This window comes from Hemiscyllium ocellatum, chromosome 10 (assembly GCF_020745735.1).
Source record: "Hemiscyllium ocellatum isolate sHemOce1 chromosome 10, sHemOce1.pat.X.cur, whole genome shotgun sequence".
NCBI classification, from domain to species: Eukaryota; Metazoa; Chordata; class Chondrichthyes; order Orectolobiformes; family Hemiscylliidae; genus Hemiscyllium; species Hemiscyllium ocellatum.
The window spans coordinates 31,434,290-31,459,026 of NC_083410.1; the positions used below are offsets into that span (position 1 = coordinate 31,434,290).

Genomic DNA, 24,737 nt, shown 5'->3' on the forward strand with positions numbered 1-24,737 from the left:
AGGGTTTGTTTCTGTGATGTGCATCTCTCTGACCTGAGAACTGATTGTAGCTCGGAAAATGTTGGTTTTATGCAGAAAATAGGGTGGTGGGAGGGGATAAACGATAGGTAGAGATGGAGCTGAAAGAGAGGTTACCAATCAGGCTAGGAGAATGAATAGCTATTAATGGGGGACTGTTGGTGGCTAACAATGGGTTGTGTGCAATAGCAGACTTATGATGACAAGACCTGGTGTGTGGGGCTTGGGGTAAGGACATGAAAGATTGTGCTTCAAGCCCTACATTTGTTGAACTCGATATTGAGTCCAGAAGGCTATAGAATTCCCATGAGGAAAATAACACACCATCTTGTTCCCTGGCCAACATCTCTGTCTCAGCAAACCTCAGCACAAACTAGAAGAATACTTCATTTTTCCTTGGGACCTCTATAGCTTTCTGAATTCAGTGCTGAATTCAATAACTTTAGGGCTTAGCTTCTGCTATGACCTTTCCCCAACCTTCACACACCATCCTTGTTAGCACAAGGGCTGCTATTCCAAACAACCCATTTTTAGCTGCTAACAATCCCCATTTATAGATAGTTATTCATTCTACCAGCCTGATCACTGTACACTCCTTTGTCTGTCCAAATGTTCTTCTCTCGCTTTGGGCTCTACCCCCACCTATTGTTTATTCATTGTCCCCTCTCTCTTTCCCAAAAAACACCCAACCACCTCATGTTCTGCATAAAGTCAACATTTCCCTAGCTACCATCTGTTCTGGGGCAAGGTAGTCGACCTGAAACATTAACTTTGATTCTCTGTACAGCTGCTGTGGATCCTCTGAGCTTTTGCAGTAATTTGTGTTTTTGTTTCAGATTTCCAGCATGCACAATTCTTTTGGTTTTTATTTTGATGTTTAAGAGGACGTTGGTCAGGTACGCATGCCAAATGAAATTCATTCCAGAAAGTGTAAAGTAGTATGTTTTGTTTGGAAGAATGAGACAATGCTTGCTACATGGTACAGTTTCTATGGAGGTGCAAGAATGGAGGGATTCGGGCTTATGTTCAAATCTTTGAAATTGGTAGGGTTATGTTAATAAAGCAATTATGAAAGCTGAGAGATCCTGGGCTTGAGAAAAACAGAGGCTTAGAGTACAGGGGGCGCAGACGGAAGTCGGACAGTGGGTGGGGGGCGGGTGGAGTTCGGGATGGAGGCAGACGGTGGTGGGGTGGGGTGCAGGGGCTCGCGCGTGATGTGCTGTTGCCTAGTCTCCTGAACAGGGAGCAGACTTAACAGAGGACTCTGAGCCTCAGAGGAAATCAATTAACCGAATAATCAATTATCTGAACGAAGTAGTGTCCGCCCATCTTGTTCAGATAATCGAGATTCCTCTGTACACCATGTTGACTGCTTTACCATCATCCACCTGTCGGTCACTGTCTTAAAGAACTCAATAAGGCTTGTGAGGCACAACCTACTCTTCACAAAACCATGTTGACTATCCCAAATCAGTTTATTCCTTTCTAGGTGATTATAAATCCTATCTCTTATAACCTTTTCCAACACTTTACCCACAACCAAAGTAAGCTTACTGGTCTGTAATTACCAGGGTTGTCTTTACTTCCCTTCTTGAACAAGGGAACAACGTTTGCTATCCTCCAGCCTTCTGGTACTATTCCTGTAGAAAATGACGACATAGAGATGACATTTATCTTTGTAAAAGCTCATTGTTTTTTATTGTTTCACATGTGACAAGTTCAGAATGTGCAGTTTTCCATGTTTTAACTGCCATTTATAGCATTCTGATTGAAAATATGTGATCTACATTTCTTTATAGACTTGGTTTCTGAGATGAGGCACTGTCCTCCTGTATTTACTATTTTGCTGCCATCTCCTCCCTGGCTTCCCAGAGAACCCTAGCATACATTCCATCCAGCCCAGGGGACTTATCTATTTTCACACTTTCCAGAATTGGACACCTTCTTGTGCACCTTAATCCCATTCTGATTTAGTAGCTTGTATTTCAACATTACTGACGCAATATATTCATTTACCGCTTCCCTTATCTCCTTTGACTCCACGCACAACTTCCTACCAACCTTGACTGTCCATAATATTCCTCTAGTCACTCTTTTATTCCTGATATACCAATAGAAAGTCTTAAGGTTTTCCTTAAGAAGTTGTTGGCAGACAGGATCATGTTCCCTCCTGGCTGTTCTTTGTTCTCTCTTTAGGTCTTTTCTGGCTAACTTGTAACTCTCAAGTGTCCTAAGTGAGCCATCACAGCTTATCTTTACATAAGCCGCCTCCTTCCTCTTGACAAGAGCTTCAACTTCTTTAGTAACCCACGGCTCCCTCGCTTGACAACTTCCTACCTGCCTGCCATGTACATACTTATCAAGGACATGCAGTACTGTTCCTTGAATAAGCTCCACATTTCAATTGTGCCTATCGCCTGCAGTTTCCTTCTCCCTCCTATGCATCCTAAATCTTTCCTAATCGCATCATAGTTGCCTTTCCCTGAGCTATAATTCTCGCCCTGCGGTATATACCTATCCCTTTCCATTTCTAAAGTAAACGTAACCAAATTGTGATCATTGTCATCAAAATGCTCACCTACATCCAAATCTAGCACCTGACCGGGTTCATTACCCAGTTCCAAATCCAATGTGGCCTCACTCCTTTGCCTGTCTACATACTGTCAGGAAACCCTCCTGCATACATTGGACAAAAATTGACACATTTAAAGTACTCAAATTATTGTATTCGCAGTCAATATTTGGAAAGTTTAAGTTCCCCCATAACAACTACCCTGCCACTCTCGCTCCTATTGAGAATCATCTTTGCTATCCTTTCCTCTACATCTCTGGAACTATTCAGAGGCCTATAGAAAACTCCCGACAGGGTGACCTCTCCTTTAATGTTTTCAACCTCCACCCATACTACCTCAGTAGATGAGTCCTGAAATGTCCTTTCTGTCACTGTAATACTGTCCTTGATTAACAATGCCACACCTCCCTCCCCCTCTTTTACCATCTTCTCTGTTCTTAATGAAATATCTAAATCCTGCAACCTATAACAACCATTCCTGTCCCTGCTCTACTCGTGTCTCTGAAATGGCCACAAAATCGAAATCCCAGGTACCAACCCATGTTGCCCACTTTATTCCAGGTGCTGCTGGTGTTGATGTCGACACCCTTCAAACCATTTTCTTGCTTGCCGTTCCCCTCTTGTGACCTTGAAACCTTACTCTGATCTCATTACTGTCAACCTCTTGTATTGTGGAACTACAATTCATATTCCCATTCCCCCTGCTGAATTGGGTTAAAACCTTCCCAAAGGACATTAGCAAATCACTCCCCCCCCCCCCCCCCCCCCCCCCCCAAATAATGGGTCCCCCTCTGGTTCATTTAATCAAAGTGTTCAGTTTCATGGTCACTTACGATGAGTAAATGAAGAAAAACTCTTTTGGATGAAAGAAGTGTGATAACCCGAAGCAGATTGAAATGAACATTAAAAACCTGAGGTGGTGTGAGAAAAATACTTTTAAAAGTTATTTCCACGGGATGTCGGCATGACAAGATGGGTCGACATTTGTTGTCTGTCCTTAATTGCCTTTGAGCTAAGTGGTTTGTTGGTTCTTGTGAAAGACCGATAAGAGTCAACTAAATTGCTATGCATCTGGAGTTGCATGTAAACCAGATTGGGAAAGCAAGGCCAATTTCATTCCATAAAAGAACTTTACTGAGCCATGTGTTTTTGCAACAATTGATGGTTGTTATTGCCATTATTACTGAGAGTAGCTTTATATTCCAGATTTCATTAATTGAATGTAAATTGCACCAACTGCTGTTGTAGGATTTGAACATTCGTCCCCACCGTATTAGCTTTGGTCTTGGGATTATTAGGAGAAAGTGAGGGCTGCAAATGTTGGAGAGTCAGAGTCACTTTTTGACTCTTGGGATTATTAGTTCAGTGGCATTGTCACTATGTCACCACCTCCTGTTTTTATGCAACGTGACTGGGATATAGGATGTTCTGCCCAGTGGTCTTGAGTGTCGAGTTTAATGTCTACTTAAAGCAGAAAGAAACTGCGCAGATATGGAGTTAGAGAGGGGATGAGAGTTGTGAGTAGTTTTGGGCTGCCGCAGACGGGGTTATGTGTTGTAGATCATTAACGTATAGCTGTAATGATTATTAATGCTTTAATTTAACTCCTTTTTACACTTCTATTTTTCTTTCACAACAGTAAATAAGATCCTCTACTTTCCTTACCGCCCCTCTTGCACCAGCACCATCCCCTCCCTGTGTTTATAAGTCACTTTTTTGCCTTTTTTTAAATCAAAGTTGTTAATTTCTGTTTTCATATTACTTGCAATTTCTGTGAATTACATGGTGAATGCTAATAGTTTCACTAACATGACAAGTTAAAATCCCAGTTTATAGATATTGTTTAATCCGCTGCCTCAGAGACTTAAGACTACATTTTGGATCCAAGGTAATGTGGTACTTTTTAGCTGACTTGTATCCTGATTTGGCTATATTCTAATTAAGATAGTGTTGTTGCAGTTCAGTACTGGTTTATCTTTTCATGAGTAAATGCAAAGAAGAAACACTTGTCATTTTAAAAATTGTCTTCTCAGGCGCAGTGTGATCGAAGCTGTTTATAATAGACTGAATCCACACAGAGATGATGATGGGGTGAGCCTTATTTTCTTTTGCACATTTTGCCCTTGTACTGATCAAGTTAAAAAAATCATTTATTTTACTGTAAGGTGTAACTCTAACTGTGATATACTTGTTTTTCATTTGCTTATGCAAGTCTCCTTAAAATGTTTGCTTGCAGTTCACTATCATTTGATAATCTTGTAAGACTCTGAAAGATATTTTTGTCGTGTTTTAACAAAAAACTTAAAAGAGTTTCTTGACCTGACACATTTTAAAGTTCACCATTGCGTGTCATTTATAGAGTTGGCTTGTCAACGCACAACTTCTTTCTTTGAATTGTATGGCACAAGAATAGATCATTTAGCCTGTCAAGTTGCTGTGCTGTTCGCTAGGGGTATAAATCCTGTGTTTTGAAATTGTTTAGAAATGCATTTGTATACACATGAATTATTTCAACTGTTCTTCAGTGAAATCTTACTAAGGTGACAGGATATTGCTTTGACAATTTGTCCAAAATATACAGCAAAGTAGATTGTCTTCTAACTTTACATTCTTTGATGAATAATGCTCACCAAGATCAAAGTTACTGAGGAATGGCTTGTAACCATTTCTGACTTCCACTATGTGCAGTACGAACAACTGGAACATACCTCAGACTGGACACAGCCCTGTCTGTGTTCTATTCCTACAACATTTGCAAATCTGTAATGTGGATGCAACAGTGTGATTTATTAATTTCCCACAACCACCTGATTTAGATTGCTCATTTGAATCAAATTATAGATATTTTTCCACTTGCTCTTGAGAATTTGTAATGAGACTACTTAAATGTGCACATTGAAAATGAATGATGTTGAAAGGAAGATCTGTCAACCTTCTTCAACATTTAGGTGACTTTTCTAATTATGCCAGCAATTCATTTGAAATTTGTTAGATATCAGAAGCTATTGATTTGCCTTCTAAAGTCATGTATTTTTGGACAATGTGGAATTAATTTGATCACTAAAGCTACCTATTATTGGACTCTGGTAAAAATTAGTTGGTTTTTAGTTCATGTGATTTGCCATACACATGGTTCCAGCATTTGCTGAAGAATGTACATCAGAGCTGAAAAGGTTGAGATCTCTATTCAAGGGTAAAGTGGACCGCCAACAAGACGATCAACCTAAAAATAGTTGGATGGCATATGTCACAGAGCAGTTGCACTTCAGCTGCACTGGATAATAGGATGGCGCAAAGCAATTTAAGTGTGATACAACATGACATTAGGTCTCCCGGGATATCCTGTGATGCATGCCATGAGCTAAATTTTTTCCTCATCCTTCAGCTCCAATTAATTTTGCACTCTAAATTGCTATTGATATAATTTAATAGCTGCAGCAACGTCAACTGAGTTATCTCTAACTGATGAAATTTCAAGAATTTGAATGGTCTGTAGAACTCTTCAAAATGAGTGACAAAATGAGCAATCTTTATATGATCAAATTCTAATTCAAGAATCAGCAAATTAATTGAAATATAATACAAAATTGCTAGTTTTATCTACTTCTAAGACATTACTACACAAGAGGACTTCCTTACCATGGTTCAAACAGTTTAATTCATGAAAATCTTAAAATGAAAGCAGCTACTACTTATATTAGGAAGCTATATGATTTGTAGTTGCCCACAACAAATAAAATCTGATTTGGTAAACTTAATTCCCTGCTAGACAGAAACATGTTTTGCTTTGTCAGCCAGTTACTACTTCACCTGTCATCAGTGAGACGTTTGCATCCATAAAACACCTTTAAAATCTCCTTTCTTTCATTTACTACCGTTATTTATTTGTATTGCTGAAGGACTTTTTTTTTTAAAAAAACCTGTTCAGAGATATTTATTACCTCCTGGAGCAGATGGGACTTTATCCTGGATCTCATGGCCCAGAGAGGGACACTACCACTGTGCCATAAGAGCCCTTGTTTCCTTCATTTTTATTTCCTAAATAAACTTGAATTCTGATTGTGTGCTTTATGCAGCAGGTATAGAACAGTTTCTAATTGCTAACTTATTTTGAAGTGGGATGTCATTGGAAATACAAATTACCCTGTACCTAGAATTCTTAAACTGTGACAAAGCAGTCCGAACTTCTCTGTGACAAGTATTTTTTTTAATTACAGCATTAATGCAGCAATTTCTTAATGTACATGGGAAGTTGATGGCAAGTTCTGGCTTTTGCAATCACCACAATGGAGCCAAATCATTTGACTTTTGGCCAATTTGCAGAATGTAGTTCTTCTCTTGCCCATTGCAAATAAGAACTTGACATTTAATGAACTTGTAATTGTTTTTGACAAATTCTGGAAATTTGCAAATTTGATTTTTACAAGTTTTAGTTTGGTGTTGAATCATACTTTCCATGTTGTGCTGGTGGCCTCTGATATAGAAACCTACAAAATAGGAGCAGGTAGACCATTGACCCCACCAAGCCTGTGTCACAGTTTGACAGAACCATAGCTGATTCTTTATCTCAATACTGTACTCTCTCTCTATCCTGCACAACCCCTTGATGTTGGGCAATCTCATTTCTCCTGAAGTGTATTTAGTGTCTTGGCTTCCACAGCTTTGTGGTAGAGCTCCACAAGTTTACCATCCTGAGTGAATAAGCCTATCATCTCAGTTCTAACTTCATAAACCCTTGTTCTATCCCCCATCAGAATTTTATATCTTTCAAGAAGATCTGCTCTTCTTTTAAAACTCAAGTGAACGTAGTCACCCAGTTTGTCATCCAAGGAATCAAGTATATCTTTTCTTAAATCAGGAGACCAAAATTGTGAACAATATCCCAGGCGTGGTTTCACTGAAGCCCTGTACAGCCATAGTACAACTTCCTTGCTCCAGTTTGTTGAATGCAAATAGAAATCATTTAGATTCCTAATTTAGGAAGCAGTTGTTGCACTGAAGCAAAACAGTTTGTCAAAATTAGATTATAAATCTGTGCTTTGAGTTACAAAACGTTTTGATTCAACTTCAACAAAGCACAGTTTGAACGTTGCTGGTCTCAATAAGTACAAGTTTAAAGTTCCATATGAAATGTAGTTGGGACCTTAGTTTTTAGAAAGTTAAAGTTCCTCGCATCAAACTTGTCTAGAATTTGGAACAGACTGCAGCAAACTGGCCATCTTATTCAAAAGTCGAGAGTGTGGTGCTGGAAAAGCACAGCAGTCAGGCAGTATCAGAGGAGTAGGAGAATCCTGATGAAAGGCTTCTGCCCGAAACGTTGATTCTCCCTCTCAGATGCTGCTTGACCTGCTGTGCTTTTCCAGCACCACAGTCTTGACTCTGATTTCCAACATCTGCAGTCCTCACTTTCTCTACCTTATTCAAAAACTTATTCAAGAACATAGGAACAGGGGTAGGCCAGTTAGGCCATCAAATCTGTTCTGCCATGCAATTAGATCATAGCTGATCTATTTGTTTTGAGTTCCACACTGCCATTTACCCTAATAACCTTTTGATTCCTTTGGTTTACAAGAATCTATCCTGCCTTAAAAACTGTACAACCCTGAGAACACAAAAAAATCTCCTTATCTATATCTTGAAAGGGATTATTAATTTTAAAACCGTACCCCTTAGTTCTGGATTCACCTATAAGGAGCAGCACTCCTAAATCTAGTGCTTCCAGATAAACTTGTTGGACAATAACCTGGTGTTGTGTGATTTTTAACTTTATAAGAAACAAAACATCCTTTCCATGTTCATCTTGCCATGACCATCAAGGATTTTATGTATTTGAATCAAGCTACACCTAACCTGTGTAAAAAAGCTTAGCCTGTCCACCTATCCTCATAAAATGTGCCACTGATTCCAGGTATCATAAGAGGACATTACATGGACATGATGAGCTGCCACCATTTATTGCTCATCTCTAGTTGAGAAGATGGTTGTCAGCTACCTTGAACTGCTGCAGTCCATGTGTTGTAGGTAGACTCCCAATGATTCAGTGACAATGAAAGAATGGTGATTTATTTCCAAGTCAGGATGGTGCATGCCTTGGAGGGGAACTTCCCATTGTTGTGGATTTGCAGACTAAATGAAGATTTTGGATTTCTGTCCCTAAAGAATATTAAATGGGTTTTTTTCTGACAATGGTTTTGTGGTCTTCAGTAGATTCTGAATTCTAGATATTTTATTGAATTCAAATTCTGCTATTTGCCATGACAGGATTTGAACTGGGTCCCAGAACATTAGTTGAGTTTCTGGATTACTAGTCCAGCTATAATACCACCAGACCATTGCCTCCCCTACGTACATACTAATTTTCTCTGACTCAGGCACCAGAATGTGTAAATGCAGTTGTTTTCAATTTGTGCAATACTGTCTTTTCATTCTTTTCCCCAAAATGAATAACTTTGCATTTTCACACACTACTTTATCTATCAGATTTTTGCCCACTCACTCAACTATCCAAATCACCTGCATTCTCCTTATGTCTTCTTCACAACATACTTTTCTGCCTATCTTTGTTATTTTCAAAGTTGGCCATTAGGCTTGCACTTCAGTCATCTGTGTCATTGTAAATTGTAAAACGTTTATGTCTCAGCACAGATACCTGTACCTCATAACAGCTTTCATGCACTATTTCCATATCTCAGATCCCATGCTGTCATTCGTCTCTGGGGATTCATAGATTTCTGCCATGTACATGCTCAATGATTACACTTCCACATTCCTCAGGGCAGGGATTCCAAAGATTCACCACCCTCTGTGAAGAATTTCCTCCTGATCTAAGTCTTAAATGGCCTACCCCTTTTCAGTGATTTATTCCAAGAATAGGGAGTTCTGTAATGGCACAATACCTGTGCTCTTCAGACGTTAGGCTTGATACTTGTTCATCGAGAGGTGGTGCTGGAAAAGCACAGCAGGTCAGGCCGCAACCAAGAAGCAGAAGAATCGACATTTTGGGCATAAGCCCTTCATCAGAAATGAGGCTTGTGGGCTGGGCGGCTGAGAGATAAATGGGAGGGGATGGGACTGGAGGCAAGGTAGCTCAGAATACGATAGGTAGATGAAGGTGGGAGAGTAGGTGATCGGTTGGAGAGGAAGGTGGAGTGGATAGATGGGAAAGGTGATGGAGAGGTCAAGAGGGTGGTGCAGAGTTGGAGGCTTAGGACTGGGATGAGGTCAGGGGAGGGGAAATGAGGAAACTGATGAAATCTACATTAATCCCGTGTGGTTGCATGGTCCCAAGGCAGAATAAGAGACGTTCTCCCTCTAGGCGTCAGGTGACTAAGGTTTGGTGATGGAGGAGGCCCAGGACCTGTATGTCCTTGGTGGAGTGGGAGGGGAGTATTCAGCCATGGGCCAGTGGAGTTGGTTGGTGCGGGTGTCCCAGAGATGTTCTCTGAAACAATCCGCAAGTTGGTGTCCTGTCTCCTTGATGTAGAGGAGACCATTTCGGGTGCAATGGAAACAGTAGATGACATTAGTGAGGGTGCATGTAAAACACGTAAATTTCTGTCGGATGTGCAAGGATCCTTTGGGGCTTTAAATGGAGGTGAGGGGTCAAGTGTGGGTGCAGGTTTTGCACTTTCTCTGGTGCACAACAGAAGGTGCTGGGAGTGGGGTGAGGGTTGGTGGGGAGTGTGGATCTGACAAAGAAGTCGCAGAGGGAAAGGTCTCTCCGAAATGTTGTTGGGGGTGGGGAGTGAGATATATCCCTCGTAGTGGAATCTGTTTTGTAGGTGGTGGAAATGGCGGAGGAGGATGCGATGTATGTAGAGGTTGGTGAGGTGGAAGTTGAAGACTGGGGAATGGGAGAGGGGTTCAAGGGCAGAGGTGCAGGAAGTGGAGGAGATGCGCTAGAGGGCATGGTCAACCATGTGGGAGGGGAAATTGCAGTATTTGAAGAAGGAGGCCATCTGGGATTTTCTGTGGTGGAATTGGTCCTCCTAGGAACAGATGCGGTGGAGATAGAGGAATTGGGAATAAGGGATGTTTTTTTCACAGGAGGCAAGGTGGGAGAAGGTGTAGTCCAGGTAGCTTGGGAGTCTGTGAGATTTTAGTAGATGTCTGTAAATCGGTCACTCTGGTTTGTCTGGCTTGTATAAGTGTAGAAAGTGTGTGCACGTTCAGCTACTGACAGAGCATATTGCAGCACTGATGAAAGAACTCGAGGACCTCGGGCTCATCCGAGAGAACGAGATCTTTCTGGACAAGACCTTCAGCGAGGTTATTACACCGACCATACCAGAAGAGAGCAGAAGAAAGCAGACGATGAGGAAGGCAGAGAAGAGACAGGTGCAAGAGACCCCAGGGAAGTACCTGTCAGGAACAAGTTGAAGCTTTTGGAAACAGTAGAGACAGATGACACTGCCAGTCCGTGAGGCAGCCAGGCCTGTCAATGAAAAGTTGGCGGGAAGGCAGAGCGGACGAGTCAGACATGGCACAGAGCCGCGGTAATAGGGGACTCCGTAGTGAGAGGAACTGACCAGGGTTTTTATGGCAGCAGGCGGGACTTAAGGATGGTGTGTTGCCTTCCTGGTGCCAGGGTTAAAGACATCAGACAGAGTGCAGGAAATTCTCAAGGACGAAGGTGAAGAGCCAGAGGTGGTGGACATGTCGGCACAAATGATGTCGGGAAGAAGAAGAGGAACATACTACAGTGGGACTTCGGAGAACTAGGAAGAAGGCTGAAAAGCAGGACGTCCAGGGTGGTCATCTCCTGTTTGCTTCCAGTTCCTCGGGCTGGTGAGGTCAGAAACAGGGAGGTAATGGACTTGAACGTGTGGCTGGGGAACTGGTGCAGGAAGCAAGGATTTAAATTCTTGGATCACTGGGGAATGTTTTGTGGTAAGTATAAATTATACAAGAGAGACGGTTTGCACCTTAATAGGTTAGGGACCAGTATTCTGGCAGGCAGGTTTGCTACTGCAACACAGCTACGTTTAAACTAAGTAGCAGGGGGGAGGGGACAAACTGGATGTTTAAGAAGGAAATTGAAGGGAAAGTTAGAAAAAGGGAAGTCAAGAAAGACAACTGTATCAATGAGGCAGAAAACTCAAAAAGGGTTCATGCTGTAAGGTTGAGTGAAATAGGAGTTGATAGGAAGGGTGAGGGCAGTAACAAATTAAAAATACTATGTATGAATGCACGAAGCATTAGAAATAAGATGGATGAGCTTGAGGCTCTTTTAGAAATTGGCAGATATGATATTGTGGGGATGACTGAGACGTGGCTTCAAGTGGACAGGGCCTGAGAAATGAATATTCAAGGTGACACGTGCTATCATAAGGACAGACTGACGGGCAGAGGGGGTGGGGTGGCCATGTTGGTAAGGGATGATATTCAGTCTTTTGCGCGGGGGGACCTAGAACTAGGGGATGTAGAGTCAGTATAGATAGAGCTGAGAAATTCTCAGCGTACAAAGACCCTCTTGGGAGTTATCTACAGGCCCCTAAACAGTAGTCTGGATGTCGAATGTAAGTTGAATCAGGAGCTGAAATTGGCCTGTCGCAAAGATGTTACTACAGTTGTTATGGGGGATTTCAACATGCAGTCAGACTGGGAGAATCAGGATGGTATTGGACCTCAAGAAAGAGACTTTGTGGAGTGCCTCCGAAATGGATTCTTACAACAGCTGGTGCTGGAGCCTACCAGTGAGAAGGCAATTCCGGATCTGGTATTGTGCAACGAACCAGAATTGATCAGGGACCTCGAAGTGAAGGAGCCATTGGGAAGTAGTGACCATAATACATTAGCTTCAATCTGCGATTTGAGAGGGAGAGGGTACAATCAGAAGTGACAATATTTCTGTTGAATAAAGGGAACTACGGAGCTACGAGGGAGGAACTGGCCAAAGTTCAATACCTTAGCAGGGATGACAGTGGAGGAACAATGGCGGATATTTCTGTGTATAATGCAGATGATGCAGGATCAGTTCATTCTAAAAAGGAAGAAAGATTCTAGGAGGAGGCATGGGTGGCCGTGGCTGACAAGGGAAGTTAAGAAACATATAAAGTTAAAAGAGAAAAAGTATAACGTAGCAAAGATAAGTGGGAAAACGGAGGACTGGGAAGCTTTTAAAGAACAACAGAGGATTACTAAGAAGGAAATACGCAGAGAAAAAATGAGGTACGAAGGTAAATGGCCAAAAATATAAAGGAGGATAGTAAAAGCTTTTTTAGGTATGTGAAAGGCAAAAATATGGTTCAGACTAAAATTGGGCCCTTGAAGACAGAAACAGGGGAATATATTACTGGAAACAAAGAAATGGCAGAAAAATTGAATTGGTACTTCAGATCTGTGTTCACTGGGGAAGACACAAATAATCTCCCTGAGGTAACAGTGGCTGAAGGACCTGAACTTAAGGGAATTTATATTTGCCAGGAATAAGTGTTGGAGAGACTGTTGGTCTGAAGGTTGATAAGCCCCGGGGCCTGATGGTCTACATCCCAGAGTAATGAAGGACGTGGCTCGAGAAATCGTGGATGCTTTGGTGATTATTTTCCAGAGTTCGATAGATTCGGTATCAGTTCCTGCGGATTGAAGGGTGGCTAATGTACCACTTTTTAAGAAACGTGGGAGAGAGAAAGCAGGAAATTATAGACCAGTTAGTCTGACCTCAGTGGTGGGAAAGATGCTGGAGTCTATAATAAAGGATGAAATTCTGACACATCTGGATAGTAGTAACAGAATAGGTCAGAGTCAGCGTGGATTTATGAAGGGGAAATCATGCTTGACTAATCTTCTGGAATTTTTTGAGGATGTAACTCTGAAGATGGACGAGGGAGATCCAGTAGATGTACCTGGACTTTCAGAAAGCTTTTGATAAAGTCCCACATAGGAGGTTAGTGAGCAAAATTAGGGCACATGGTATTGGGGGCAAAGTACTAACTTGGATTGAAAGTTGGTTGGCTGATAGGAATCAAAGAGTAGTGATAAATGGCTCCATTTTGGAATGGCAGGCAGTGCCTAGTGGGGTACCGCAGGGATCAGTGCTGGGACTGCAACTTTTTACAATATATGTTGATGATATAGAAGGTGGTATTAGTAATAACATTAGCAAATTTGCTGATGATACTAAGCTGGGTGGCAGAGTGAAATGTTAGGAGATTACAGGGTGACCTGGACAGGTTAGGTGAGTGGTCAGATGCATGGTAGATGCAGTTTAATGTGGATAAATGTGTGGCTATCCACTTTGGTGGCAAGAACAGGAAGGCAGATTACGACCTAAATGGAATCAATTTAGGTAAAGGGGCAGTACAAAGAGATCTGGGTGTTCTTGTACACCAGTCAATGAAGGTAAGCATGCAGTTACAGCAGGTAGTGAAGAAGGCTAATAGCATGCTGGCCTTCATAACAAGAGGAATTGAATATAGAAGTAAAGAGGTTCTTCTGCAGCTGTACAGGGCCCTGGTAAGACTACACCTGGAGTACTGTGTGCAGTTCTGGTCTCCAAATTTGAGGAAAGACATTCTGGCTATTGAGGGAGTGCTGCATAGGATCACGAGGTCAATTCCTGGAATGGCGGGACTACCTTACGCTGAAAGACTGGAGTGACTGGGCTTGTTGTATACCCTTGAGTTTAGAAGACTGAGAGGGGATCTGATTGAGACATTTAAGATTATGAAAGGATTGGACACTCTGGCAGCAGGAAACATGTTTCCGTTGATGGGTGAGTGCCGAACCAGAGGACACAGCTTAAAAATACTGGGTAGACCACTTAGGACAGAGATGAGAAAAAACTTCTTCACCCAGAGAGTGGTGGCTGTGTGGAATGCTCTGCCCCAGAGGGCAGTAGAGGCCCAGTCTCTGGATTCATTTAAGAAAGAGTTGGATAGAACTCTCAAGGATAGTGGAATCAAGGGTTATGGAGATCAGGCAGGAACAGGATACTGATTAAGGATGATCAGCCATGATCATATTGAATGGTGGTGCAGGATCGAAGGGCAGAATGGCCTACTCCTGCACTTATTGTCTATTGAGATGGAGAGGTCTAGGAAGGTCAAGGAAGTGTCCAAGATGGTCCAAGTAAACTTGAGATCGGCGTGAAAGGTGATAGTGAAGTTCCTCGTGAGGTAGCGCCAATACAGTCATTGATGTAGCTGAGGAAAAGGTGGGGGATGGTGCCAGTGTAGCTGTGGAAGATGAACTGTTTCATATACCCGACAAAGAGGCTGGATGTGGGTGCCCGTGGCTACCCCTTTGATTTGGAGGAAGTGGGAGGATTAGAAGGAGAATTTGTTGAGGGTTAAGGGTGAGGACCAGTTCAGCCAAGTGGATGAGGGTGTCAGTGGAAGGGTACTGCTTGGGACAGTGTGACCTCCCTTTGTCTGCTGGTTTGATGATGTTGAGGTGGCAGTGGAGGGCTGCATGTTATGAGGGCAGGAGGTTGGAGTGGGTGAGGGGGGTGTGGACAGGTTGAGGCGGTCTATGTCATGGCAGCAGTTAGAAATGAAAAGGTCAGGGGTGGGTAACAGGCCAACACGGGGTGTCCAGGTGGATGGAATGTGTTGGAGGCAAGAGAAGGGGCCCTCAGTGGGTTTGGCAGGAGTCCTGATTGAAAAGATGGGCCCAGAGGCGGAGGAAGAAATGTTTCAGTTGAAATGTGTGTCTCATTAATCCAGGAGCATAGAGGGATGAAGGTGAGACCTTTGTTGAGGACTGAACGTTCATCCTGAGGCGGGGGGAGGAGGTCTGGGGGAATAGTGAAAACATTGCAGAACTGGAGCTAGGACCTGGGGTGGGGGCGGAGACTGTCACTTGAGTGGGTGTGGTTATGAGGTGGGGAGTGACGTCACCAACAGAAATGATACTCACCATGGTGGCGGAGGTGGATGTGATGTAATGCGTGACGTCAACGATGTTGCTGGCTGATTTCTGGTTTTTCTTGGTTGGGGGTGGTGGTGGGGGGGTGTTAGTAAGAATACTGAAGGGCTGGGAACTAGGACCTGGGGTGGAGTAGGAGTTGCAGTGGAGACTTTCTGGGGAAATAGTAAAAACACAGTAAGGCTTTTCTTGGGGAATAGTAAGAAGACAGCAGGGCTTTCCTGGGGGATTAGTAAAAACACCGCAGGGCTTGATACTTATTGTTTGAATTTATTCCATGTTATTATTGGGTCTGATTGAAAAATGTCTGACAATGTTGCTGCTGCTTTAGTGAAGTTGTGTTTCCAATCCTGATGTGTATCAATTTGATGAGCATAAGAATTCAGCAAAAATGTATACTTAATATCACAACGTCTAGTTAATTTGTTCTGAATTTTGTTTTCCCTGTTAATCACATATGCCAATGTTGTCCATTTGAGAATGCTGATGAGCTACCTGTGTCACTATGGCAGTAATGTTTTAGCCACATGCCTCAGAAAATGTATAAATAACAAGCTCTGTTGAGTCACTATGGATGAACTTGTCACAATTTGTGAACATTCGAATATTTTTATTGCATTTTAGCACTTCACCAACAAATGCAAAGAAGTTACATATATCATGCAATATGAGCAATGAGGTTATGACCCCACCAGGATCACTTTGTCTGTTACTCAATGTTCCAGTTCCTCTTCAGAAAAGAAGTGAAGCATACCTGGATTCCCATTTAGTCACTTGCTTGTGGCTAATTCATTGGGCAATAGTGGCAGATGTTGTTTGACCTCTGATTTCAAAGGATTTGTTTCAACAAAAGGGTAAATGTAAAACTTCCATGGGACCTAAGTATTGTTTCAGAAGTAAAGGACAAAAAGAAAATTGGAGTTAATGGTGTAGTGTGCTGTTTTTTGTAATGGCTAAGTCTATTTGAAATTTAAACAACCAATATTAAATATCCATTTCCATTTAGAAAATGGAAATAGTTGTGAAAATTGCTAAAATATTTCTTAGAATTTTGGGAAACATTTTACACTATAGAAGTCCAAAAACATGATATCCATTGATGCTTTTATGTTTTTAACTTGAGGGAAAAGTTTGTTTATTCTGTGTATTATTGAGTTATTGATGTTTCTGTGTATGAATCTTACAGTACTACTTATATTTAAGTGATCAGAACAAATACTGCAAACTAGGGTCAATTTTGTAAACCTGTGATCTCGATACTTTTGTCACAAAGCCTTGTGATACTCTGCTTAAATAGTCCTTTATTCATTGTACATTGAATGGGAGTTTTGCATAACATGTTGAAGTTTAATAATTATTGTGATGCAAGTGGAAAGGTTGTAAACAAAATAAACCCTCAAATAAGTATGAACAAAATTATATTTAAGTAGCACCAGCAGGAATTAGGGGAAAATTACTAACTTTTATAATATTATGATTTAATATTAAGGAAGCAGTTCTTGGTTTTATTTTATTTTTTATTGTGCCTTTAAGAATGAAACTATGAAAACAGGCACTTCATGTAATTACTAAAATACCTTGATTAATGCTAATAAAATTGTTTAATGAATACTTGTACAGAGAAGATTGCACATATACTGTATTTACTTGTACTTAAATTGACCATTCTTTTATTATGAAACCATTCCCTTTGGTCCTAAACTCTCCCATGAGGGGAAACATCCTCTCATCATTTCTCCTGTCAAGCCCCTTAGAATCCTCAATGTTTCAATGCCTCCCATTCTTCTAAACTCCAGCGAGTAGAGCCCCGTCGAGCCCCAACCTAAGCTTTGGTCATAAGAAAATTCCCCCCCATACCAGGGATGAACCTGGTGAACCTTCTGTGAACTGCCTCCAATGAAATGATATCTTTCTTAAATAAGGGTACCAAATCTGCTCTCAGTACTCCAGATGATGTCACACCAGCACCTTGTGTAGTTGCAGTAATATTTCCCTACTCTTATTCCAACCTCCTTGAAATAAAGCCCAACATTCCAATATTTGATTACCTTCTGTACCTGTGTGCTAGCTTTGTGTTTTGTACAAAAATACACCCAATGTACTTTGTGTAGCAGCTTTTGTGGCTACTCATGAGCAAATTCTCTATCAATGCCAATACATAACCCCCAACATCATGGACTCTTATGAACTTAACCTTTTGTGAAGTAACTTAATGTACGTCTTTTGGATGTCCAAATACAACATGTCTACTGATTCCTCTCCATCCACTTTCATTAACACTTGGTCGACAAACTGTAATAAATTAGTCAGACGTGATTTTCATTTCATGAAGTCATGCTGTCTCAGCTTGATTAGATTACGATTTTCCAAATGTTCTCCTATTATTTCCTAATAATTGATTCCGATACTTGTCCAATGATAGGTGTTAGGCTAACAGCCTATAGTTACTTGCTTTTTATCTCCCTCTCTTTTCGAATAGGTCTGGGAATAGGGTAAAATACAGAGTAAAAGCTGCAAATTCTACTTGTATTCAGTTGATATGGTTTCTGTAGAAATACCTCCTACCAATATTGCCTGTAAGCTGCATGGCAAAGGTGCATGCACAGCGATCGGTATACCAATACTGTTTGAAACACTGACTTCTGGTTCTGGAAGGCACTGCTGAGTATGTACTTCAGAGGCCAATGTCGAACCAAAAAAAACAGTTGGGACACAGCCTGTTACATAATATCTGATACCTGTGAAAACCTAAGTAAAAAAAAATTCATTTTAATGTAGTTAGTGCTCCAAATCATTGACTTGGAAAAGCTGATGGAGTATTTGTGTTTTGATATTATTTAGTATTGTCTTTATTCTGAATACTGTTAAGGTTATTGCATTTTGAAAGCAGATTGTTGACTAAAAAGGTTTTTAAATTTGAAGCATTTTTAAAACCTGTTTATCAATAAATAATTCCATAAATTAGTATATAATCAACTGATAGTTTTAATATTGGCTAATGTCTTTTGAAAGTTCAGTCATTAAAAGGTACTACAATGCAGGCTTTTAAAACTGAAGCCCTACTTATTGAATTGTACCTCTAATCTTAATACTAATTAGTTTTGTTGTACAGCTGTAGTTTCAAAGATATTTTAATGCATATTTACTCAAGAACGCCTATTGACAATTAATTTTGAGTTTGATAGTCTGAAAGAATATTATAGGCTGTTTACTCACATTGGGGTATTGAATCTTGAAAAGGACCCTACTGGAGCAGATCAAAGGGGAACAAGACCGGGCAAATTGCTCGAGACACTCAGACAATTGAGAATTAATCATAGGGGGAGCTACCGTCATCTAATGGAGGAGATGCTGGCTAGTTACAGGCTAGCTCAGATCCAGGGGGAAGCAAATACCACCGAACAACCTGCTTCCAGTGCAGTAATGCCTGCTAGAGAATCAGAGACCAGGTTGCAGGCTGATGACACTCGTCCTGACGATGTACACTGAACTGATTTGAAGATGTAGTAAGAAATGAGAAACCCCTTAAAACTTTATGATTCAAACATTGTGTATCAATTGTGTTTTAAAATTTATTACATTGCATGAATTTGTGACCTCTGTTGCATGTCTTTTTTAAAAAAATGTTTTGTGCTTGTGGATTAGATTTTTTGGTCAGATCACCATAACTGCCCAAGCAGTGACAGTTAATTTTTAATACCTATTTGTAGCATGTCAGTTTTTTGGTTGTAAAAATGTAAACCCATTAAATGCATGATTCAGAACAGATACTATGATATTGATAAATCCATCATGCTTATTGTAAATGTCGGTTATTTGTAAACGATGACTATGGGCATGCTTTTGCTTTTTTGCAGTATTCAGCCAGAGGGGGGATTTGTCTTTTTTTGAATGTGTAATAAAGCTTTATACCATATCTGGACCACTGTTTAACTTGCAGTTATTACATGTTAATATGGGTATTCTTTCTTCAATATAATAAATATCCAAAGTAAAACGTGAAACCAGATATTGTGTTTTACGTTTGATAAATGGCTGGGGATGCACTGCTATTTCATTTTAAAGATGTAAACTGTAGGCAATGACTACAAATTTGTGCATTTCAGTACATTGCAGTTTCAATTTTTATAAAACCATTTTAAGTAAGTGCACCATTTTACACACATTTCTGATTTTAATGCAAACATTTACATGTATATTGCTGTTTCTTTGATTATCTTGCTTTAAAATAATCAAAGCTGTCAGATTGTTTAGGAAATAACCTAGATTACATGTACAGCTATGTATTGTTTGAGACTGCACAGACTCTGAGGTAATGCATAACTAACTTCAAGAAATTATTTTGGCTAATTTCTTTTAGATTAAACCAGGCTCGTTATTTTACTAGGTAGTAGTTGATTATTTTCAATAAAGATTTGATCAAATGTTTTTCAAAGTTGTATACTATAATTTTTTTTGGGACAGTGTGTGAAAATATGGGTAATGGTTGAGAAATTGGTTGTGCAAGCAGAACAGCATATTTCATCTAAAAAAAATGAAAGACACATTTCTAAAATATGTGCCTTTTTAAAAACATTCCTGTATATTGATTAGTTTAGGTTGTAAGTTTGCATGCTGAACTGGTAGATTTATTCTCAGATGTTTCGTCACCATACTAGGTAACACCATTAGTGAGCCTTCGATGAAGCGCTCGTGTTCTGCCCCGCTTGTTATTTATGTCTTGGTCTGTTGTGGTGGGTGATATCACTTCCAGTTCTTTTTCTGAGGGGTTGGTAAATGGGTTCCAAATCAAAATGTTTGTTAATGGTGTTCCAGTTTGAATGCCAGGTCTCTAGGAATTCCGGTGCGTTTCTTTGTTTACCTGTCCCAGGATGGATATATTGTCCCAATCAAATGGGTGTCCCTCTTCATCTGTGTATACTAGTGATAGTTGGTCATGTCTTTGGGTAACTATCTGGTGCTCATGTATCCTGGTGGCTAGTTTTCTGCCCGTCTGTCCAAAGTAATGTTTGTCGCAGTCTTTGCAGGGTATTTTGTATATAGAATCATAGAGATGTACAGCACGGAAACAGGCCCTTCATTCCAATTGTCCATGCCGACCAGCTGTCCCAACCCAATCTAGTTCCACCTGCCAGCACCAGGTCCATATCCCTCCAAACCCTTCCTATTCATATACCCATCCAAATGCCTTTTAAATGTTGCAATTGTACCAGCCTCCACCATTTCCTCTGGCAGCTCATTCCATACACATACCATCCAGTGTGTGAAGAGTCACCCCTTAGGTCTCTTTTATATCTTTCCCCTCTCACCTTAAACCTATGTCCTCTAGTTCTGGAACTACTCCTCACCCCCCCCCCCCCCCCCCCGGAAAAGACCATCTATTTATCCTATCCATGACCCTCATGATTTTATAAACATGTATAAGATCACCCCTCAGCCTCCGACACTCCAAAAACAAACAGCCTATTCAACCTCACCCAATAACTCAAATCCTACAACCCTGGAAACATCCTTGTAAATCTTTTCTGAACCCTATCAAGTTTCACAACATTCTTCCAATAGGAAGGAGACCATAATTGCATGCAATATTCCAAAGATGGCTTAACCAATGTGCTGCAACTTGACTTCCTAACTCCTGTACTCAATACTCTGACCAATAAAGGAAAGTATACAAAATGTCGTCTTCACTATTCTACCTACCTTTGACTCCACTTTCAAGGACTTATGAACCTGCACTCCAAGGACTCTTTGTTCAGTAACACTCCCCAGGACCTTACCATTAAGTGTATAAGTCTGGCTAAGATTTGCTTTCTCAAAATTCAGCACCTCGCATTTATCTGAATTAAACTCCATCTGTAACTTCTCAGCTCATTGGCCAATCTGATCAAGATCCTGTTGTAATCTGATGTAACCTCCTCCGCTGTCCACCACACCTCCAATTTTGGTGTCATCTGCAAACTTACTAACTGTACCTCGTATGCTCACATCCAGATTATTTATATAAATGATAGAAAGTAGTGGACCCAGCACCAATCCATGTGGCACTCCACTGGTCACAGGCCTTCAGTCTGAAAAACAACCCTCCACCACCACCCTCTGTCTTCTACCTTTGAGCCAGTTCTGTATCCAAATGGCTAGTTCTCCCTGTATTCTGTGAGATCTAACCTTGCTAACCAGTCTCCCATGGGCTTCCTTGTCGAACTCCTTACTAAAGTTCATATAGATGGCGTCTACCACTCTGCCCTCATCAATCCTCTTTATTACTTCTTCAGAAAACTTAATCAAGTTTGAGAGACATGATTTTCCATAGACAAAGCCAAGTTGACTATCCCCTAATCAGTCCTTGCTTTTCCAAATACATGTAAATTCTGTCCCTCAGGATTCCCTCCAACAACTTGCCCACCACCGACGTTCTGGCTCACTGGTCTATAATTCCACGGTTTGTTCTTACCATTCTTCTTAAACAGTGGCACCACATTAGCCAACCTCCAGTCTTCCAGCAATTACTTACCTCGCTTCCCACAGAGTTCTCAGGTACACCTGATCAGGTCTTGGGGATTTATCTACTTTATGCGTTTCAAGTCATCAAGCACTTCCTCCTCTGTAATATGGACATTTTCCAAGATGTCACCATCTATTTCCCTACATTCTATATCTTCAATGTCATTTTCCACAGTAATTACTGATGCAAAATACTCATTTACTATCTCCCCCATCTCTTGTGGCGCACACAAAGGCCGCCTTGCCGATCTCTGAGAGGTCTTATTCTCCTCCTAGTTACCCTTTTGTCCTTAATGTAGTTGTAAAAACCCTTTGGATTTTCCTTAATTCTATTTGCCAAAGCTATCTCATGTCCCTTTTATGCCCTCCCTATTTCCCTCTTAAGTATACTTCTGCCTTTACACTCTTCTAAGGATTCACTTGATCTATCCTGTCTATACCTGACATGTGCTTCCTTCTTTTTCTTAACCAAACCCTCAATTTCTTTAGTCATCCAGCATTTTCCATACCTACCAGCCTTTCTGTTCACCCTAACAGTTTATGGCGTTCATTCAGCTGGTTGTTGGTGCAGGGTCCTTTAAATTCACCAGTAGCTGTTTCAGTGTGTTGGTATGTTTGTGGGCTACCATGATGCTGAGGGGCTGGAGTAATCTGGTCGTTAGCCCCAAGATGTCTTTACTTAATGGCAGTGTGCCTAGAGTCTCTGGGTGTGTTCTGTCGTCTTGTTTATGTCTGTTGCACAGGAATTGGTGGACTGCGCATATCAGGTACCCATTGTTCCTGAATATGTTGTGTAGGTGTTTTTTCTTTGCTTCTCACGGTTCCTGGGTGCTGCAGTGTGTTGTGGCTTGTTTAAATAATGTTCTGATGCAGCTTCATTTGTGAGTATTGGGATAATTGCTCCTGTAGTTGAGTAGGTCAGTGTGCATAGTTTTCCTGTAGATGTTCTCCATTGGCTTTCGTTCTACTGTGAAGAGTTAGAAGGGGAGTCTTGTTGTTCTCTTCCTCTTTGGTGAATTTTATACTGTAAGGATGCTGTTGTTTTTGTTTGTGGGTTTTTTCTAATTTGCTGCTGCTAAGAGTTTGGATATTGGTGATATAATAGGTGTCCCATTGATTTATTTGTAGGTCTTTTGTTGAAGGTGAAGTGGGTTCTGAGGCACAGGTCAACTAGTTTGAGGATGCTGTCCTTGCTGATGTAGTTAGTGCTGTCACTGTTTGTGTCCTTGGTTCATCCAGCAGAGTGAGGTCAGTGTTTCTCTGGCTCGGGTGATATTTATTGACTTAAATAGGGCGGTCACGTTGAAGGAAACCATGGCCACTTCATCCTCTACCTTGGTATCTTTGATGTTGAGGAGTTTCTGGGTGGAGTGGATGGAGTGGCTTGAGTCTTCTGCTGTGTGTTTCTGTTTGCTTTGCAGCCCCTTAGCTCGCCTGTATGTCGGTGTACTGGGAAGTGAGACTATGGGTCTGAGAGGGGCCTTTTGTATATTTACCTTTTTGGTAATCTGTTGAAATGGGATGTGTTGGAACCTTTGGGTTTCATTGTTTAAACGTCTGTCTTGTTAATTTAATTTGTTTTATGAAGTTTCCTCGGAGTATGCTGTAATATGGTTTTCTAGTTGTGGAGTCAGGTTCATCGTCACCTCTTGGTATCTGCAAGTAGTGTGTTTGCTTTTTCGATATATTGTGTTCTGTTCAGGATGACAGTCATGCGCCTGTCTGCCGGTAGGATTATGATAGTTCTCTCTCTTCTGAGTCCTTTCAGGGTTTTCCTTTCCAGTGTTTTGAGGGTGTTCTCCTCTTTCTGTTTCGAGATGATGCTACGGTCTGTTTAATGGCTTACTGGATTTCTTCCCTAAGTGCGTTGTCTTTCAGGGTGGATTCCAGTGCTGCTAGGAAGTCCTTTTTGTCTGCATCCCTCCTACGAGGACGGCCTTTTCTGTGTCAACAGGTTCTTTATCCAGTTTCTGTTATTGCTGTGAGAGATCTTGGCCAGTTTTTCTTGTACGGTTAGCCTTTGTCTTGGTCTGCTGTTGCTTAGTGTTGATGGCCATCAGGATGCATGAGCACCAACTAGCCACCAAAAGCCATGATCAACTATCACTAGTAACCATACACAAAAAAAGAGGGACACCAATTTGATTGGGACAAGCTAAACAAAGGCATGCACAAGAATTACTAGAGGCCTGGCATTCAAACCGAAACTCTGTTAACAAACCAGCTTTGACAAAGGGTCAGTGAGACTCTAAACGTCAGCTCTTTTCTCTCCTTACAGATGCTACCAGACCTGCTGAGATTTTCCAGCATTTTCTGTTTTGGTTTCCGTTAACAAACATATTGATTTGGAACCCATTTACCAACTTTTCAGAAAAAGAAATGGAAGTGATCTCACCCACCACAACAGACCAAGACGCATAAGTAGCAAGCAGGACAGAACACTAGCGCTTTATTGAAGGCTCACTGATGATATTACCTAGCATAGTGACGAAACATCTCAGTGAGCAAACTTACAACCTGAGCTTTAAGTCTTCTCCAAAATCGCCTTTTGAATTGTGGTTGAATGTAATGGAGATACTTGCCCCCCCCCCCCCATCCCCGAGAATTGATGTATTCATTCAAATTTTCATTGTGGCAAACAGGACTTACGTTAAAAAGACTCTACCTTAAACTTCAATTTACACATATCAGCTATATGCTGGCCTCGAGTTCGAAATGATGTGTATGAGTACCATTATTTATTTCTAATGTTCTACAGAAATTGCAGGGAAAAGGAACA

General features: G+C 41.0%; 1 protein-coding gene across 4 annotated transcripts in view; it reads left to right on the forward strand.

Annotated features, from left to right (window-relative positions):
• ppm1ba (protein phosphatase, Mg2+/Mn2+ dependent, 1Ba) overlaps positions 1–24,737 on the forward strand; it is a 207,477-nt gene that overhangs the window by 179,971 nt on the left and 2,769 nt on the right. For 2 of the 4 annotated variants that reach the window (XM_060831378.1, XM_060831377.1), the window contains exons 5-6: positions 4,624–4,681; positions 18,698–19,269. In XM_060831378.1, coding sequence (XP_060687361.1) covers positions 4,624–4,681; positions 18,698–18,946 — 307 coding nt within the window. In that variant the 3' untranslated portion in view covers positions 18,947–19,269. Of the gene's footprint in view, positions 1–4,623; positions 4,682–18,697; positions 19,270–24,737 lie in introns of those variants that run through there. The other 2 variants (XM_060831375.1, XM_060831379.1) reach the window with 2 other exon arrangements.